Here is a 19,513-nt window from a genome sequence, read left to right as displayed (position 1 = left end):
TTAAAAGCTTTAGTTTTTATGTAAATTATCCCTACATTGTGTAGAAATCGCAACCCCTATCGGGTTCACTAAATGTGAGGGACCAACTTCCTTTCAAAAAAGGCCCAAAGTCTCGCGAGAGGTTTTTGTCTTCCTCTTTGCACGGAACCTGCTTCCAAGATGGTGAGTTAGTTTTCCCTACAGCCCAATACGATTTTAAAATCCGTAATCATCGTGACTTTATTCGCTTTCTTTGGCTTATACACATATCCTCCTTTATTATACATATCTTGCGGTTTCGCTGTAACGTAGTATCGTTTAAATATTCGAGGCTGTATTTGAAATAGATCACCCTAAATTATCAACGCTGGTTAGCAGCGGAGAGTCCCTAAAGCTAAATAGCGCCAACGCACAAATGTGTCTAGTCTTCGTCTGTGTACTGTACTGAAAATACTTAACCGATGCGCCAATAAAATAAATGCTTGTACATCTTATTTTGTTAGTATGAGGTCCAATCCTAAATTCAATGCCCCAGAACAACTGTTGGAAGTATTCCACCGGTTAGCTAGCTACGAAGTTAGCGTTATCTACGGCAAAACAAATAACAGCGGTATTTAATGTACAGTTTAAATTGTAGAAATGTATTTGCTTGTGTGATTGGACCTTAGTTAACCTACATATCCAGAAAGGCTTTTGATCAGCAGAATTTCCCTGTTTATACCGAAAAGTTAATAGCGCCTTGTTCTTATGTGGTTCTGTTGTTTGCATGTGATCTTTGATTGTCTTTAAGATTTGCTGTTTATGGTTTCAGTCTCTGGTCATCCCTGAGAAGTTCCAGCACATTCTTCGTGTTCTAAACACGAATATCGATGGCAGGAGGAAGATCGCCTTTGCCATCACTGCCATCAAGGTATATCTGACGAAGATTTAGCCCTTTGAAAACATAATGAAGTGTGTGCTGTTGCATATTTAAGGGAACAATGTATTACTCTGTCTCATTTAGGGTGTAGGCAGACGCTACGCTCACGTTGTCCTAAGGAAAGCTGACATTGACCTCAGCAAGAGGGCTGGCGAGCTCACTGAGGAAGAGGTATGAAAACAATTATTTGCTCCTGGTCTGGTCGACATATTGCAATAATAGTCAACGCTGATGTGTTTTGAATGGTTGGATATATTAATAACATTCTATTTCACAAGAAGGATTGTTATATACTCTAACCAATGCACAATTCCTTTGCAAATCGACTGTAAAAGAGTAGATTTTGTTTCTTGTCACTGGTCCACTCCCGATTTAAAACATCTTTTGCAAAATATGGGCTGCTGTGGGTTTTTGTTTTTCCTTTTTGAAGCAAGTTTTATCGTGCTTAACTTTTTATAATCAAGAGATTTTTCTTGCCAGATTATTTAATTTTTGATCATCCCTTTTGGTTCTCCTGTCTATTGTCACTTTATTTTAATGGGCAATTTATTAACCTGTATATCAGACCCACAACCAAGGAAATGGTGTACTAATATAGACATTATTGACAAAGTTTTGCTTCAATTCATCAAACTACTTAACCAGCATAATCTGTACAAAGGCAATTTTATTCGTGTAGCAAAATTCAAAGTGCTTCATATTAATTGGATAGTAAAATGGAAGAAAAATAAACTAGACTAAAATCAGAAACATTTGTAAAGTTTAAGAGCAAAGTAAACATGCTGCTTGATTACTTATTTCTGATAGTTGTTGGCTGTGTCCTTATAAGGAGTTGGTTTAAAGAACATTTAAGACCCTAAGCGTGTCAATTAAAGATTTTAGATATATACACAAGAGTTTAAAAGCTTCTGATGTTTAAAAAAAATAAAAATAGATCATATTCACGTAAAGACTTTCTGTCCCAAGTACTTGATCACACTGAAATACGTCCATATTTTCTTCTCCAGGTTGAGCGAGTAGTAACTATCATGCAGAATCCTCGGCAGTACAAAATCCCAGACTGGTTCCTTAACAGGCAGAAGGATGTTAAAGATGGCAAATACAGCCAAGTAAGTGATCAACAGTACGAAGTTGGGGCTCAATCCAAATGAAAAACAACATTGAATATTGTGGAGTTTTTAGATGCATTTTTTAATGAGTTTAGTTACTCATCACCAATGTGTTGCTCTGTAGGTCCTCGCCAACGGTCTGGACAACAAGCTGAGAGAAGATTTGGAGAGACTGAAGAAGATCAGGGCTCATCGTGGTCTCAGACACTTCTGGGGGTAAGATTTGAGTGTTTAAGTTTTGAAGGACAAATGTTAGCTCTGTCAATGCAGAACCTTGTTTACTAGAAGCTATTTTGTCCTCACACCAGTCTGGGTACTTTAGGGAATTTGTTTCATAATGCTGTGAGAACAGTAAGAGCAATGTTGCAGCAGAAAGTGTTGGGCCTTCCTATTGAAGACAGATCTTATGAAGTTTAAAACTACAAACTGGGGGTATTTAAAGGTGAACAGATGAATGGTGATGAGAGCCTATCCTGGAGAAACTTGAGTTCCCTTTTTGCTTTAAAAATGAAGTAAATGCAAATGTATCCCTGTGCTGCAGAGGAAAAGATGACTTCAGTATGAGATGGGGGTACTTGCATATGCCATACTGTATTTTCCAGACTGTAGAGGGCACCTTACAAGGTTTTGGTTTTTCTTTACCGCAAAAATATATATAGATATATTGATAGATACAAAACTGCCATCTACAATGGAAACATGCTGCATATCACCTACAGAGTAGGTAGGAAGAATGCTAGCTTACGACTAGTGCTTCTGATGAAGGATGGGGCTTCATCGGTTTTATTTAATCTCTGCAGGAGTTGCACACAATCTCTCTTAGTTCAACTGCTTTAATGTTTCAAATGCAAAAGTGCCTGCTGCTAGCTTTTGCTCAATGAAAATTTGCCCCATGATTGATTTCCAACCACTGGCAGTTATAAAAAAATCTAAATGGTTTAAAGTGTGGGAAACTAGTGACTCGTAGTCTGAAAAGTGGCCATTTTAGAAAATTTTTGCTAGAGCTTCTCGTAAATTGAAGTACCAATTGTGAAATTCTACAATTTCTAAAGAATATTTACTAGTAAAAACAATCTTCCTTCAAAATGAGTGTGATTTAACTTTTGCTGCTTTTTTCCCCCTACAGTCTCCGTGTGCGCGGTCAGCACACAAAGACAACCGGCCGCCGTGGTCGCACTGTTGGTGTGTCCAAGAAGAAGTAAATTCCCCTGCTTCCCATTGTTTCAATAAAGCGCCACACTTGACAAAAAAAGCTCCTGGTTTTGCTTTATTTTTTTTCTCAATTCAAATATCCTGAACTCAGTTTAAATATTTAATTGTTCAGAATCTGTAACGACAAGAATAATTCATCCATTCTTATATCCTAAAAGTAAACTGCGGTTGCAACAAATAAAGTGCAAAAAACAAGAAGCATGGTTGAAAAAGTTCAACTCAAGTTAGGAGCCTTGAAAGGCCTATATGGCTTTTTGTCTTTCAGGTGAGGGGAGAAACATAACTAAAGCTGTTAATGTACAGATGCATGGGAAAAGGATTCAAATGACATGTAAGAAATTATCCTGCCTTTTCCAGTTGTCACAGAAAATGCTGAAAGCAAATCAAAAGTGGGATTCCAAAATTAAAGAAATGTACAATACCAGAAAAGTAAAAAAATAACCCCCATCCAGTTAATATACATAATCTTCCCCCATAGCATTGAAAGTCACAGCTATGAGTCAGTCATTGAGAACAAACGGGCATCTGTCTGTATCAGGATAGACTGCCAAGCAATATAAGGTTTTTACAAATACACCCACATCAGAGTTAAAGCTTTAATCTTTGCTTTCCCAGGTGGTAAAAAAAACAAACAAAATGAATTAAAGACTATAAATGAAAACCTAAATAGGGAATGGTACATCTAATAATTGGAAGAATATACATGGGGATGATTAACAAAACTGGGGAATGACAACATTGTCATGAAGGAGAAATATCTGACTTATTAAAATGAGTTTTAAAAAGTCCTCTCTGCTTCAGTTTTTGTCACAAATGTCAGCGGTTTGAGCTGATTACAAACTGAACTAGGCAAATCATTCAAAATAGATGCTATATTATAAAGAAAGTGATGTTCTTTGAGCATTTGATCAGGAATGTGGCTCTGAACTCATCCGTCCTGTGGTGGAGGAGATTTCTGCTGCTGTGTTGCTTGTGGCTGCTGCTGCTCCTTGGTAGGAGCGTAATAAAGCTCCAGCGGCTTCCGGACCTTCCAGTACTTTTCATTAACCAACTCCAGAGTCAGAGAACCGTTGAGAGTCTGGAGGGAATAAAGGTTAAAAACGGGTGACCCTCCCGGAAAGATTTCTTTACACATCAACAACCTATCCTTAAATGATTAAGATTAAACCTTAAAAGGGTTTGACTCACAGAAAATTGTCCTCCCTTTGTGGTTATGTAGATGGTGTATTGTTTTTCACTGATGTTACTCAGACTCGACCCTTCTCCACTTCTTGACGCTCCCCCGCTTCCACCTTCTTCTGTTTTATCTCCTCTCTCCTCTTTTCCTCTGTTCTCAATTTGCCCATCAGTCTGTCTTTCTTCAAGTGCGATGCGCAGAGCCAGGTACTTTGACAGATGGTCCACTGTGGCATTGGCTGTTGTCTTCACATATCTGTAAAAACAACTGACAGCATTAACAATGGGTCATTAAAAGTCATTAAATAATTTTTTTCCCCCCTTAATTGGCATTAAAATTAATTAAATTTGATTACTAAAATGCTTTATTAAAAAAAAAAACGTTTATAAAATTTTTCTTCAGATATATTGTATTGCAATATATTTGCACGGAACTGCTTCCTGTTGATTGTAAAGCCGTATGTCCGGAAAAGAAGCACGAGGCGGAGAAAAAGCTAGAGAATGGGAAAATGCAAATTTCAACAAAAGTGGCTGAAAACGAGGAATTTCGGGACATGGATGCAGCCTGTCAACAGTAAAGATGACAAAAGATTTTGCCATATATATGATAGTCATGGGTACTTGTTGATGGCATTAAAATTATTTCTAAGAGCATTTAAAAGCATTAAATTAGAGTTACTCATTCCTTTATAATCCCCGAATAAGGATAAACAGCAGCTCTACGCCTAAACATCAATGTAGCCGACCAATGGCATTGTTTTTTGGGGAAAACCTGGTCATCACAGAGCTCTGGTCTGAGAGAGGTTATAATGTTAGAGCAGGTTTTTGTTCCACAAAGACCTGTTTGCCACTTGGGATGGATTTTGCTTTTGAATACAGAAGTAATATAAAGTTTTAGATAGGGATGCACGATATAATCGGCCCCCTATCGGTATCGGCCTGTATCGGCCTTCAAACTGAATATCGGACATCGGCCACCCCACCGATATTTAACCCGATATTTGATCAGCTTCTGAGTTTCTAAAGTCTAAAAAAAAAAAAAAAAAACTACTTCTTCCTCAAAAACGTCTTTTTTACAGACTTAAAAACTTCTAAAGACGAGGGAAAAAATATTGATACATTAAAATATCACAATATCTTCATATGCTGATATATTGCCATTTAAAAACACCATATCAATCTCTTTTACTAATGAAATATTGCTATATGTCATCGTTATGCTACGAAATCCCCCGAAATTCACGAAATTTTGCCATATTTTTATATGTTGATATATTGACACGGTATTGATCTATTTTACTAACAAAATCTCACAAGAATTTGCAAAATATCACGAGAGTTTGTAACAGAACGAAGAAATTTCACGGGATTTTGAAAGTAAAATAGATCGATACAGCGTTTTTTAAAATTAATTTGATATCAGCATATGAAAATATATTTGAGTATATTATTTTTCAAAGTGACAGAAATGGATAACAAAACTGCTATTTTCAATGACTACTTATTTTTGTCCAGCTTTAACATCAGTATCGATATCGGTTATCGGCTACATGAGTTTTAAAATATTGGCATATCGGATATCGGACAAAATCCCAACATCATGCATCCCTAGTTTTAGATAGAGGTTAAATGCACTCTAACTAAAACATAGCTAATTAAAAAGGTAGCAGTGCTTCTTCTATGCAAACTGACTTGCCTTGCTATTCTTACGCTTATGAAGATTAAAAATGTGCACGCATTGCTGCAGCAATGTACATATTGGTCCATTTGTCTATCTTACAGGTTCGGTGCCTTGCCTTAAAGTACACGAACAAAAGTACACACGTGTTTCAGGAAAAAAAATATCAATTTAGTGACCCAATAGTTTTTATTTTCATGAAGAGAAAACAATTTAACAGCTTCAGTCACTTTTTGTTTCTTCAAATAACTTTCCAAAGAGGAAACTATAATCTTCAAATCAAATGTTCAAACCACCTGTAAGAGGTTTGTAAAATAATTTGTTCTGACCTGGTCTGGTTGTAGTCGGTGGCATTGACCAGCTGAGGGTGTGGTCTGAACACCAATTCGATCTCTGAGACGGGCCCCTCCTTGTGGCGTCTCAGAGGTGGGGTCGGGCTCCCACTGTCCGCCTCGGGGCCCGAGCCGTCATCAGAAGCCCGCTGCCGCTTGCGACTCGGCCCCGCCTCTGGGGGAGTCTGGCCCATGGGATGGGGCGTGTTTGAGGGGGCAGAGTCATGAGAGAGGTGTGAGCGAGAGTCGCCGTTATCCTCCCCGCCACTGAAGGTGGTGTTGTCACTCTCCTGAGTGGGTTTCTTTACTCTGTGATTCCTGCGAGGAGGTAAATACAGACACAAAAAACAAACTGAGAAAAAACTTTTAAAATGTTTAACACCGTTTTAAATTGATGAAGATGTGATGATCTAATAATGTTTTCCAGGCAACGGTTCTGAATATAAACATTTTGGATGAAGAATTACACTTTCAAGTAACACAGAAATAACACAAGGGGGCAGCAGAAATCTGCTCAGAAGTCTATTAGTATGAGTTAATTCTTGAAAATAAATAACAGGATGCAGAAATAAAGCACCTGCAGATGATCATTTATGCTGATTGTGAATGATTAATATAACTCTAAATCACAGAAATCTATTCAATTCAATTCAGTTTATTTCTATAGCGCCAATTCACAACACATGTCATCTCAAGGCACTTTACAGTTCACCAGATCATCCAGTCAAATTGATTCAAAGTTTTCTATCTAAGGAAAACCAGTTGATTGCATCGACTCATTGACTTAAAGGCAATTCCTCACACTAATCATGTTTGTAGCGACAGTAGAGAGGAATAACTCCCCTTTAACAGGAAGAAACCTCCAGCAGAACCAGGCTCAGTGTGAGCGGCCGTCTGCCGAGGCCGACTGGGGTTTAAGGAGACAGAAGCTGAGATACAAAAAGGAACTGTAAAAGGCAGCCAGTCACAGTCAGAGAAACAGGACTACACTGAAAAACAGGCCGATCTCCAACACCTATAAACAAAGGTGTTGATGGCAGAAGCACAGCTGATATTTCTCTCCAGGATGAGGCGAAGCTGCTATGAGAGAATCTAAACTGAGAATTTGTGATATAAACTTTATAACTAGGCTTCAGTTAACAGTAAAATCTTAAGAAAAACTGAGATAATAGCTGAATTATATCTGGGCCTGCTATTACAAAGTTTCATTTGACATCTTCATCCTTAAAATAAAGGTTTTTGTTACTACCAGCTACAAAGTAAGCAGTCACTAAAAACTCAAAGATCTATTTAATGATTATAGAAAATGTTTCACTAAGTTAATAAAATTTTAAAAAGGCAGTGAATTAAGTTTCAGGACACGTGTTTGTCAATAATAAATGTTACTATAAATGCTAAAATGATAAAAACAACCAAGTTATGGACATGATTCAAGAACAAAAATGTACAGTGATGCAGAACAAAGCTTATTGGGAAGAAAAAAGAAACTCATTTAGATCCCAGTCACCCTGATAACCTCCCTTCCCTCCCACACCTCTCGGACCTGTAGCGGGCCTGTTGGCGGAGCCCCTCCTCGATGCTGGAGCTCAGCGCTTCCTTGTTGTGCAGCCTGTTGAGCCTCTCGAGGACGGTCCGCTGATGGGCCTCATACTCATCGCGACTCGGATAGATTTTTGAGATGAGTGCGTCAAAGTTGGAATCTCTGCGCAGTGAACGTCTGGAGACCAGTTTCTTCCTACAGGTTGGGCACTCCTTGTTCCTACAGTGCCATAAAGACAGGCAATAATATTCTCAAAGTGTGGTCAAATACTTATTTTACACCTAAATACATGTATGAAATTTTTTTTTACACCAAAATTGTCCTGATAATAATCAACATTGCAATTAAATTTTACAGCTTGGACCTCCACAACAAAGCAAACAGTGAATTAGTGGCTAAATAAAAATTAAGAGTTCTTGGAAACAGAGATATTGCTAAAATCCTCCGCCCTGAATGACTCAGCATCAAATGGCATTTGTGCTTACCCAGATCTCAGAGCAGTGACAATGCAGTCTGAACAAAAGCGGTGCAGACACTCTTTGGTGGTCATTGTGTTCTTCAGCATGTCCAGGCAGATGGGACACATCAGCTCGCTGTGCAGCGAGCGAGGAGACACCGCCACTTCAGTCCCATCCACGATGGCCTCCTATGTACGCCCAAAAATACAGCTTAATTCTGGTTTGTATATATATATCAGAATGATCAGTATTTTAAACACTTTACACAAAAAAGGAACAGTTGACATAAATAAAAGTAGAAAAAACATAAATTGTATTTGAACAATAAATTGGGGGGGGGATTATAGATAATTAACAATGTGGCAAATATCAATAATCATAAACAAAAACAATATTAATTCAAATAAACAGGGAGACGGGAGTGTTTAAATCAGACCGACAGACGGAAGCTGTTTTTGTCATGAGAGGTTTTGGCTTCAATGTGCCGCAGCCTCGTGACAGAGGGGAAGAGTCTGAATTAGTTTGTGTCTGAGGTGGGAGAAATAAACTCCAATGTTTCCTGCTTGCCTTGTTTTCCTGGATGCTTAAAATTCCTGACAAAAAGAGATATTACAGCCAATTTCCCTCACAGTTCAGGAAATGATGGCTGCAGGCTGCCCTTGTTCCTGGTGGTGGCAGCAGAGTATAGGTAACGATGGACAAGGAGAGAATAGAAGGGAACCAAGAAATACATTCTCTGCTGGGCCTTCTAATGACAATTTATATTAAAACTGGTCCAATTTCTCCATTCCACTGAAAACCAATAATATTGTCTAACGATTAGAAATGGAATAAGGAAAAACCTTTTTACATTTGTGATTAAGAAAGGCATTTATAATCAGATTTATGACTTTTTTTTTATCTCCATTTAGAAATATCAATTCCAGTATTTAATAATGGATTAATAAATACAATTTATAGTTCCTCTTTAGTAATTCAATTTAAAATGTGCAATTTGAAAATGCTTTTCAAATTAGATATCAGATTGCATGATTAAAATGTGAAATGGCTCGTTTTCTTATTTAGTAACTCTATATGTCCTCCATAGCAGATATCACGGTCAGTAAATATCGATGACAGATGGGAACATACCTGCCCTTTTCATTTATGAAGGTGAATTACAAACATGTTATTAGTGTCACAAGGTGGTGGTTTATAACTCAAGGTGACAAATGTCAGGCGCTGACTTTTCCCCTCTATCACATTTTTCACGACTTTAAACAAAGATTGTTCTAGGTCAGCAAGTCATGGTGACATACCGAAATGTTAGTGATGTCTGCAGCCTTCTTTAACAAAGACTACCTTTGTTTACCAAAACATAGCTGAGGTGTTATTCTCTTTTTGGTATACTCCTTTAAAATATGGAGTTTGAACCCCTCAACCCTGTTAGGTCAGATCCAACGTATGCATATCTATTAGAAACTCGACAAACATCTGCACGCAATTCACTTTTCACACATGATGAAACATTCTTGTCCTGTCAAGCATACAGAGAGTTTGATTAAGGTCTTATTGTTTGTTGCAGCTTACCTGAGGGCTCCTGTGAAGCTCATAAAGACTCAGCTCCCAGGTCTTACTTGGAGCCTGGACATTTACAGGAGCTGCCATGGCTGCTTCCAAAAATGACTGAACTAAAAATAAAAGAGAGAGAAGAATTTTTTATATTCTCATTAACAATTTTACCCCAAACGAATCAGTCACCACCTAAATGTTCTCTAAATACTACTGAAGTTACCTCCTTTACATGTGGGAATATTTGACATGAGGTTTTATGAGCTTCAGGCTAAAAGTTGTTTTTTTGCAATAAGCATATTTTTGAACATGTCATCTTGTTTTACGATTTGTTAATAATTAAAAAGACAGAGTGCAACATTTTTCCCAAAGTATAATCATGTTTAAAGCAGACTTTTCTCATGATTGTAATTCAATATAAATTATCCTAACCAATGCAAGCCATTATTTTCTGAATGTTCCAAGCTAAAAACTCTTTTTGCAATTTAAAAAAAATGAAACGGTATTAGTCATAATTAACTATTAATAAATAATGGGCATAAAAGCTTCTCGATTTGTTAGTATTTTAATGTTTTCAACCTACTAATGAATATATCAGAATTTCTCAAGAACCAGGTTGTCGAAGCTGTTAAAGTATTCCAGATACTTTTAAGAAATACTAAGAATTTGTACAAAGAAACTACAGGGTGGAAACAGAACTTAAGGTCAGTGGTTTTGCAGCCTTGCTCCTCAGGATCCGCCGTCCTGTACGTGTTAGATGTGTTTCAGATGACAATGGGCCCCGAAGAGCAGGAGCAGGGTTGGGAGCCACTGCTTTAGGCAATAATAGCTTTTGACATCTAATTTCACAGTAAAACAAGCATGCACTGTGACAAACAAGATAACACAGCTTGAGGGTCACTGAACTTAAGTAGAGCACGGATCAGTCAGCAATATCTAGTAATGTTAACCAAGCATGTGTCAATAATTCAAATTAACTCATAGATTATGCTTTATAAAAGAGAAATTACTGCCAGTCCACTAGGTAAAATATAGGAACAACCTGTCTCTGGAGTTAAAGATGGAGATTTTAAAGGGATGTTGTTGAGTGTACATTACATTTATTGTGAAAAGCCTCTACTACCCCTGGACTTCCTTTTAGAATACATTTATCTCAAGGAGACAGACTTTGTTTATGGTTTTCTAAGTCGCTTTGCTTACATCTTACAAGGTTTTTTGTACCTGAGCAGGTCAGCACATTGTACGTTGACAAACACTGGAGGCTAAACAACGATCTGCGATGGATGGTAATTCACATACAAAAAAAAAAAAAAAAGACATAAAAAGGTAGGAACTAAAGGGTGTGCACATTTTCATTTTATTATATGATGTTTACTAACTGTCCAGTACATAACTTCCCTACCAGAAAATATTTATCTGGGATAAAATGTGATATTATTTTAATAAAATTGTTATTGAGGGTGTTCAGGTGGTGCAGTGGTTAGCGCGCCCGACCCATTTACAGAGGCTTTAGTCCTCAATGTGGTCGACCCGGATTCGAATCCGACCTGTGGTCCTTTGCCGCATGTCCCTCCCCCTCTCTCATACCCCTTTCCTGTCAGCCTATTGTCGAAAAAACGAGCCACTAGTGCCGTAAAAAAGTGTTATTGAAGGTATTATCTTCATAGACTGATCGATACAAGATTTTTCTTTTGAGGCCGATACTGATTATTTTGAAATCAGTCTAACTGATCAATTTGCGGGGCTGATGCTTTTGCCGTCCCATTTATTTGGTCCCTGGCCACACTGAAAACCAGTTAACCCATTAGTCGCTCCTCAGATGTGACCAGCTCCCTCAATGGTCATTTTGTTAACCAAGTATGTGAGTTTAACCAATTAAAGAGTTTAACTGCTTTCCAGTGTGCTCTGGAACCAGAAGGATCATGGAAAAGGTAAATTAACTGGATAAAATGTAATTTCAATAAGGATTTGAAAATGCAAGAAAAAAAAAAGAAACGGAAACCGGAATGAGAATGAACCTTTTTAAATTTCTGATTACAAAAGTTATTTATGATTCAATTCAGTTTATTTATATAGCGCCAATTCACAAGACATGTCATCTCAATGCACTTTACAATTCAACCAGATCATACAGTAAAATTGATTTAAAGAAACACTATATCAGGGTTATGAATTTAGTTGTTTAAATATCCACTTAAAAATAGGATTTGAAAATAAATTTCAAATTCCATTATATAATAATATGTTAATACATACTATTCACAGTTCCTCTTAATAATTAGATTTAAATGTATTATTGGAAAATGCTTTTCAAATTGCATGATTCAAATGTTAAATTTGAAATGGCTGCTTTACTTTTTCAGTGACCCTCTGGGCCCTCCATACTAGAGTGCCTGAAGAACTCATTTGCAGATTACAAGAAAATCGTATTACTCAAAAAGATCCTTTAAGATGTTTAGCTTGTACTTAAAAGGGGACATTTCAAAGTTTCAAATAATTTTTTTCAGGAATATTCTAAAGTTTATGGAAACAACCTCAATAGATTCTTAAAAAGATAAAGATGGAGGGAGTCTTGTGGTCATGAAACTAATCTAAACATCTTTATATATCGGCCCTTTATTTATCCCATTTGACTTGTCTCTCGGTGCACGGAGGTGCTGGAAAAATACTCCAATGCCCAACCTGTCATTCCTTGGTGAGAATATAGAACATAGTAATTACCTATTGCAGTGTTCTGTGACAAAATTGTGACACGTGAGGCCAGGGTGGGGTTAGTGGGGGCAAAGAACATATAATAACAAGCAATTAAAAAAAGAACAAAAACAAAAAAACAACACAATGCAAGAGTGCATTATTTAGTTCATTAAGTGAGCTACACAGCCAAGGTTACAAACTCCTAATCTCCAGAGTAAAACTGATCATATCTTATTGCGACTGAAGCTTAAAGCCGATTGCATTTTCCTAAATAGTTGTTAAAGTTAACTGTAAAAGCCAAATATGGAGCAAAGGCCAAAACAGTTGGGGTCTCTTCCGTCAGCGCCATGTCATCGTGAGAAATCAAAATAGTATCTAACTGCAACAACTGATCTATAAAAGTAAAAGTATCTTAAACTAAGTGTAATTGCCTTTCATATGAGCAGGTAAATGAGGTGATCTGCCAAAGGAAGGAGAATAATGGCTTTTTTTTTATTTTTTTTTTATCTTAAACATAAATCATCTTGTTCCATTTGCAAATTGCCTAACTTGGCTGCTCAAATTAAGGGGAAAATACAGTTGTCTAAAGAAAAATAGACTTAAATATTAACATTTTGCTATGTTTTTCAGTACAGGGGCCACAGTAGGAGCCAGTTCTATGTGAGCATTGTCCCCTGCTGACCCCTGACTAGAACCGCCCATGGTGTCTACTAACTTTGATGTAAGGCAAAGAAACCGATTCCGTTTTCTGTCCTTGAAACCGGATCAACACCCAAGGTCCGTGCCTAACTGTGCGTGATGAATCAACCAGACGTTATCACTGTCCTGTTGCCAGTGAACTCTAGGTTTAACTCTGTTGACCTTATCCCTGAGTTTAAATATCTTTAGAAGGTGCTCCTGAAACTTAGCCAACTGTGGGGCCACTCCGGAACCCACGATTTGATAAATGTTTAAATTGGTTTCTATTTAGAAGCTGCAGTATTATGAGCTATAAAAACTGGTTGATGCAAAACTTTGAAGGCTGCTTGTTTCTTGTGAAGCAACACTGTTTGACAAAAGACCAGCTGTTTCTTGTAAAGCAACCCTTTCGCTGTAAATCAGTAATTCCATTGGCTTTTATAAGCTTTATTGCCATACTTTCCGGAGAAACGACCAAATCATCACTGAGAAGGTGCCAGCAGGGCGTGTTGCAGCTTGATTAAACATAATACAAAGGGAGTATTTGGCAATCAGGGCAATATTCATTGTCTTCTATTACCTTTGCAGATAACAGTTAGTCACTGGATTCATTTTCAAAGTCACATATCTAAATGACGTTGCTTTGTGAACTGGAACTTACACACACACACATTATATATATATATATATATATATATATATATATATATATATATATATATATACTATTTTTTGTCAGGTTGTCTTTGATTTTACAAAAGCAACAGCATTATTCATTTATGAACTATAATTTCATCATCGATAAAGAAACTTTGTATATCTATTTAGCTGTTTATAAAGGTTTTGCCTATAACTTAGACGATGCAGTTAAACTATCAATAGCTTAAAAATAGATAGATTTATGGAAAGAATGTAAAAACACGCCGTCTAAGAAGAGATTTTAAATTGCATTATATAGAGTTGAAGATACATTAACGGTGATTTAATAATAAATGTTATAATGCCATAACTAAAGCTAAGACGTGACATTTATTTAGGTCAGTAAACAAGAATATCAACTTCAATTCTTCTCATGTTCCGGTTTAGGTGGAGGGGGGGACGATTCATCTCGCTTTACTTCGTGTAGATTTCTAACTAGAAATGGACAAAGTGAGTCAATCAAAGCAGAAACTCACCTGACGTTTAAATGATGGACAGCTGACGGGGCTAACACAAACACACAACACTTCCACACTAACTTCTCACTAAATAACGCTAAAAACACAAAGAGAGGCCAAATACTTGTCTGAGTCTTTGCACAATCAGGAGAAAAAACAGACTAAGCCTCGTTTTGAGGATGAGCGTGAGAGGAAAATAAAAAACGCAACATTTTTCTTTTTCTCCAACACGATCAGCTAGTTAGCATTAGCGATAGCCTTGTATTTCCTGTTCGTTCATTTCCGGCCTACTAAGGAGCAGGAGGCGTTCTGCTGCCACCCTCCAACCGTGTTAAGAATTACACCTCCATTAGATTCCAATTAGACTTTTTTTGAATTCCAGATGTATATATATATATATATATATATATATATATATATATATATATATATATATATATATATATATATATATATATATATATATATATATATAGTTAAAGATAGGCTCTGTGTTCACTCAGGACAAACTCTTTAAATAACACTTCATAATGCAGCTCCAGCTTCCCCACCACCATCCCACCCCCAATGAACAACTTATGATGAAAAGCTGCACAAGACAGTGGCATTATTAAAGGTAATCAAAAGCTGCCCCTTAAAACAAAATCAAACTTTTGTGTATGTTAGATACCACTTTTATGCATATTTTTAGACCCACACTTTAATATTTAACTGGAAATCTTTGTCAGAGGAATTTACTGTGTACATAAAGTTTGGATTAAATCAGCTGTGTCCAATTTTTATTTTATTTTGGTAGAAAGACAAGCTCCGAGCCAGCTCCCATGTCAGAGGATGAAAGAGAGCACATGCGTACAGTTAGTTACAGTGAGAGAGACAGGACTACACTGAAAAACAGGCCAAGCTCCATGTGTGTTGATAGCAGCAGCACAGCTGACATTTCTTTCTGGGATGGTGTCACTGCCACAAGGAAACAGACCAGAAGAAGCTACAAATGACAAGAAAAAGTGGATGGTTATTAGTGGAACTAACAAATGCAAAATGGGGCATTAGAGATAGAATAAAACAGAATCATACAAAAATCCTCCAGCAGCCCAAATTAATAGCAGCATAAATAGAAAATATGTAAGGATCACCAACTATTTTTGATGAGGCATGAGAAAGGTAGAGCCAAGTTCAAACTTCTTTCTGAGCTGAATTCTCCCCCATTGGATTGGGCAGGAAAGTCTTGATCCCAGTCTAAAATGTAATCAGGGTGTCTGCCTCACAAACTAAAACAGGACATTTGTTCCACAGGAGAGGAGCCAACAAATAGAAACATCAAATTAGAATTGATTTAAAACGAAAGTTTGTTAATCTCTAAGTAGCTACTGGGTTATTGGTTCAGATAAATACTAATCCATAATGGCCCCTAGTGCTAAGAACTTTTTCACTCTCAGTGTATTTGTAAAACAAATTCAAAACCATCAGTTCAGAATTTAGAGGTAATTGAAACCAATAATTAAAAAAATGTCATATCTAAGATGAAATTAAATTTTGGTCTGACAGATTTGTAATAATAACAATAATTTAGTGGCAAAGCAACCACCAATATACTGAGGCTACTAGCGCTCAGTGCAGAAAAGGTTAAACTCTTTGCCTTGATGCTTTTCCTGCATGTCATTCTTTGCCTGTCTTGTCCAATTGATGTCAATAAAGGCCATTGATGCAACAAATTTTTAAAGCAACCATCATTTTAAAATGTTCGTTTAATGTCAATAGTAATCATAATCCCCAAATTGTCAGACCATCGGATTAACTTCGATGACCCTAACTTTCTGTTTAATCAAAACAGAAACCAAAGGATCAAAGGCTTTTTTCCTGTGGTGTGCCTTGTTAAAAAATGAAACAATAACAGCATATAATCATGACTGTCATAAAGAATTGTAAGAAACCATTTATCCTCCCATAGCGTCTGTGGTTCATGCTTTCTGAATAGGCTGACCAGGGCCTACAATGAAGAATGCAGACAGTGAAGTTTACCAGCTCTGTACATTTGGTTTCATCTTTTGAAATGAGGACCTTCGATTTCATATGTGTCTGACAACAATTGTGAGAACTGGCTTGGATTTAGCTGGAGTGGTTTTAGGTTTAGCCACAGACTAATTATTGGGGCCTCGGGGGGTTTGCTTTTTTTCAGGTGTGAGTGAGCTTCCTGTCACAGAAAGAATGGTGGCTGGGCTGACCCATGTTCCTACACACCTGAGAACAATTCTCAGTCAAGATGGCTAGCGTGTATATAAGCCATCTCTCTTTACCCATAAGGGTTAGACATCCACCTAAACCAGGAATATCTTTCCTGTTGAAATTTGTCTTTTTGTTTATTTCTTTTAATGTGGATTCTGCTATTGTTCCAGACAACCAGTGAACCTCAGTTCATCTCTGATCTTTATGGAAAAGGTGTCAGGTTTGGTGGAAGTTAGTTGAGAAGGACCCAAATGCAGAGATGAAGAGGCAGATATGTTTTCTTGCAGATTTAATTTAGATGTAGATGGAAACAGAAGCACCAATCCAGGAATATTAAACAGCTAACCAAAACTCTGAGATGCCAGGGAGAAACATACATGAGAAGTGAAGTAATGAAGAGAATACAGCAATGAGGAACTGCAACAGGAGGTGTATATATGAGAGACAAAATATGGGCTTATCAGCTGATAGGGAGCAGGTGTGGATAGAAGCAACTAGAAGGGAGCTAGGGGAAAGGAGACTGGCACAAGGGGGCAACAAAGAGTAACTCAAAAAATACAACAATGATTAAATATAACTGGAAAACAACTACAGTAACACAAAATGGAAAAGAAACCAATGACCAGGAAAACACAGAATGATATAAATCAAAGTGTAACTGAAAACTCCAAAAGAAACTTAAACAGAACCAAAAAGGGTCTTACCTGTGTTCAATAGGAGTTCCCGCTCTCCAGCATAAGGTCTCTTTCAAGTAACGCACTCAGATCTCACATTCTCCTGGACCTCTGGTGTAAAGTCTACAAAGCACATTGGCTCTGTTCAAAAACCTGGGCTGCATCCTCCAAGGACGCGGTCTGGATCCTTCGAAGACTGGATCCTTCGAAGTCCTTGAAAAATAAGGTGACTGGAAGAGTTTTGGCTGTGAATTTGAACAGGTCTACCCTTCGGCGGGTTTTACCGCCGTAAGCTCTATTGCTTAGCAACGAAAGTTGACACACAAAGCAGGAAAAGAATGAAAACCGAAGTTTTCAAAACTGTTTGTTTATTTATTTAGTTTTTATTGTAAAGTGAACAAGGACTACATTAACAAGAATCCAGAGTTGAATAAAGGTTCCAACCACCGGGAGCAGGAACAAATAAAATCAAATGTAATGATAGAAACCTTAGTCATTTAAATAACATGCTGCTGTCATTTTGCATATCTCTCATGTTGCTGCTATTTTCAAATATCCATTACTGTAAAAATGTCCATAGCTGCATATTGGTTATTTATTCCCCAGTTTTATATTGTTGAAACACCTTACAGTATTTTATTGTTTATATTTTTACTCTTCCCTATTATGTTATTCTTATACATTTTTCTAAGGTCCACATTTGTGTGACCATTTTCAATAATCTTTCTGCTTGTTGGGAGCTGGAAGAAGTTCCACCTTTCTCCAGCAGAGTCCGCCGTGGATCCTTCTGAGTGAGCCTCCTGCACAGCTGCAGTCCATCAAGATCATCAGAGGATCCACTATATAAGCTGTCTTCAGACCTTGCCTCAACGCCGCAGTGTTGATCCAGTTGGTCAGCGCCTAAGCCTAGACTCTCAGTGTAACTTTGTGACTTTGAATCCAGCCTGGATTCTAACCGTTGTCTCTGTCTTCCAGGGAACCAGTGTCTCCTCTGTGAAGCTCTGGAAGAGCTAACCTGCCGAGCCGACCCTCAGAGCCAAACCCGAAGAACCATGCAGCTCAGGACTAAGAGCTGGAAAACCCTAAGCCAAGGTCTGTTCATTATTAGACGTGAGACGCTGAAGCAGCAAGCGGACTCTGCTGATCTACTCCTCTCCAGATCCAACAGTGACTCTCCCAAAGCTAACCTCAAGAACCCTCAAGGTACAATCAGTTATCATCTAGAAATCAAGCTCCAGCTTGCAACGCTAACTGAACTGTCTCTCACGCAGACTCCGGTGAACCAGTGTCCAGGCCCGAGCCAGAACCAGTTCATTCTGTGTGCTTGTATCTAAATAAACTTGTTGAACTTTTATTCCTGTGTCCGTCAGTGGTGTTCTGCATACTTGGGTCGCTCTTTGAGAACCCATCATGACAGAACACTGCGGCCAAACTCAAGGCCCAGCAGATCACCTCACCCGTCGATTGGAGGAGCAGGATGCCCAAATTCAAGGACAAACCCAAACGCTCCGTGAGTTATACCGCCTGGTTGATACTCATAACCATATGCTACAGAGCTATGCTAACTACTTGAACAGCGCTAATGCTACACCGGCACCTCAACCATTTCCGGGTCCAGTTCCACCTCCGAGGTCACCAGCAGTGACGTCATCCGAGTTCCGCCCAAGTCTTCCAGAGAGGTTTTCTGGTAACATGAAAGATTGCAAAGGATTTTTATTTCAGTGTCGTCTGATTTTTCAGAACTCTCCAGGCAGCTTTTCCACGGATTACAAGAAGATAACCTTCATCCTTTCTCAGCTAACAGGAAGAGCCTTGGAGTGGGCTCAGGCAAGATTTGCCACCGACGATAGCCTTAATTGTTATTACTATGATTTCATCTCCGAATTTACTCAGGTTTTCAACCAAGAAACTGATCAAACAATTGGCTCTCGAGCTCTTTTCAATTTAAAGCAGGGAAATTCTTCTGTGGCTGAATTTTCCATCAACTTCCGGGTTAAAGCGGCAGCTTCCGGATGGAACCAAAGCGCTCTGAAGGGAGCCTATTTCATGGCTTTAAATGAGCACATTAAAGATGAGCTTGCAACTCTCGACGAACCAGCTACCCTCGAAGATTTAATTTGTCTTACGATCAGA

The 19,513-nt window shown here is 37.9% G+C and overlaps 2 protein-coding genes across 5 annotated transcripts; one reads left to right on the top strand and one right to left on the bottom strand.

Annotated features, from left to right (window-relative positions):
* The first annotated feature begins 48 nt into the window (after window positions 1-48).
* On the top strand, window positions 49-3,259 carry rps18 (ribosomal protein S18). Its single transcript, XM_038279764.1, has 6 exons — window positions 49-162; window positions 791-889; window positions 983-1,069; window positions 1,906-2,007; window positions 2,132-2,223; window positions 3,134-3,259. Exons 1-6 carry the CDS (start codon window positions 160-162, stop codon window positions 3,207-3,209), a joined length of 459 nt encoding a protein of 152 aa, XP_038135692.1. The 5' UTR covers window positions 49-159; the 3' UTR covers window positions 3,210-3,259.
* LOC119779914 (E3 ubiquitin-protein ligase RING2-A-like) lies at window positions 3,254-14,765 on the bottom strand. Of its 4 annotated transcripts, none has more exons than XM_038279760.1 (7): window positions 14,502-14,765; window positions 9,973-10,073; window positions 8,431-8,591; window positions 7,940-8,164; window positions 6,403-6,723; window positions 4,408-4,663; window positions 3,254-4,297 (listed from the first exon to the last, which is right to left on the bottom strand). In XM_038279760.1, exons 2-7 carry the CDS (start codon window positions 10,048-10,050, stop codon window positions 4,148-4,150), a joined length of 1,191 nt encoding a protein of 396 aa, XP_038135688.1. In that variant the 5' UTR covers window positions 10,051-10,073; window positions 14,502-14,765; the 3' UTR covers window positions 3,254-4,147. The 4 variants fall into 4 exon arrangements, with proteins under 4 accessions (XP_038135688.1, XP_038135689.1, XP_038135691.1 ...); XM_038279761.1 differs by having other exon boundaries at window positions 9,973-10,068; XM_038279763.1 differs by having other exon boundaries at window positions 4,408-4,651; window positions 14,502-14,763.
* Window positions 14,766-19,513: the final 4,748 nt, after the last annotated feature.

Source organism: Cyprinodon tularosa, unplaced genomic scaffold (assembly GCF_016077235.1).
Source record: "Cyprinodon tularosa strain WSP-4 unplaced genomic scaffold, ASM1607723v1 ctg153, whole genome shotgun sequence".
NCBI classification, from domain to species: Eukaryota; Metazoa; Chordata; class Actinopteri; order Cyprinodontiformes; family Cyprinodontidae; genus Cyprinodon; species Cyprinodon tularosa.
The sequence above is the reverse complement of the archived record's forward strand: the minus strand, read 5'-3'. Positions and strand labels throughout refer to the sequence as shown.

Bases quoted from the DNA above. Each gene is read 5' to 3' on its own strand.
- rps18 (XM_038279764.1), top strand. The intron at 2,008-2,131 runs GTAAGTGATCAA...GTTGCTCTGTAG, and splicing joins AAGATGGCAAATACAGCCAA to GTCCTCGCCAACGGTCTGGA. The intron at 2,224-3,133 runs GTAAGATTTGAG...TTCCCCCTACAG, and splicing joins GGTCTCAGACACTTCTGGGG to TCTCCGTGTGCGCGGTCAGC.
- LOC119779914 (XM_038279760.1), bottom strand. From the start codon at position 10,050: ATGGCAGCTCCTGTAAATGTCCAGGCTCCAAGTAAGACCTGGGAGCTG. The intron at 8,165-8,430 runs GTAAGCACAAAT...ATGGCACTGTAG, and splicing joins GTCACTGCTCTGAGATCTGG to GAACAAGGAGTGCCCAACCT. The intron at 6,724-7,939 runs GTGTGGGAGGGA...ACCTCCTCGCAG, and splicing joins GCCCGCTACAGGTCCGAGAG to GAATCACAGAGTAAAGAAAC.